Source organism: Merops nubicus, unplaced genomic scaffold (assembly GCF_000691845.1).
Source record: "Merops nubicus isolate BGI_N331 unplaced genomic scaffold, ASM69184v1 scaffold32518, whole genome shotgun sequence".
Classification (NCBI taxonomy): Eukaryota; Metazoa; Chordata; class Aves; order Coraciiformes; family Meropidae; genus Merops; species Merops nubicus.
The window spans coordinates 1-356 of record NW_008628239.1 but is presented as its reverse complement, the minus strand read 5'-3'; the positions used below and the strand labels follow the sequence as shown (position 1 = coordinate 356).

General features: G+C 59.6%; 1 protein-coding gene across 1 annotated transcript in view; it reads left to right on the top strand.

Annotated features, from left to right (window-relative positions):
• Positions 1–326, top strand: part of LOC103778983 (voltage-dependent L-type calcium channel subunit alpha-1S-like) — a gene marked incomplete at both ends in the record, with an annotated part of 10,434 nt that extends 10,108 nt beyond the window's left edge. The window contains one exon of the mRNA XM_008946601.1: positions 243–326. Within this exon, the coding sequence (XP_008944849.1) occupies positions 243–326 (84 nt within the window). The remainder of the gene's footprint in view (positions 1–242) is intronic.
• Between the last annotated feature and the right edge of the window lie 30 nt (positions 327–356).

The window sequence follows — 356 nt, the reverse complement described above, 5'->3', positions numbered from 1 at the left end:
GTCCCTGCTGGGGTCATGGCTCTGGCCACCTTGATCCACCATCCTTATTTCACACCATCACAGGACAGGACCAAACAATCGACTGGAGGGTCCAAGGTCTGAGCACCCAGGTTCTTCTGGCTCTCCCTGTGGTGCCAGAGGTGACCAGTGACGCTGCTGGCCCTTCTTCCTCTGTGCTCTAGCCTCTGTCACCTCCTTGCCCTCACCCCTGGGCATTCACTCCTCTGGCTCTTCCCTGGCAGGGCTACTTTGGGGACCCGTGGAACGTCTTCGATTTCCTCATCGTCATCGGCAGCATCATCGACGTCATCCTCAGCGAGATCGACGTGAGTGTGGGGCTGCTGGGGCTCCAGGGG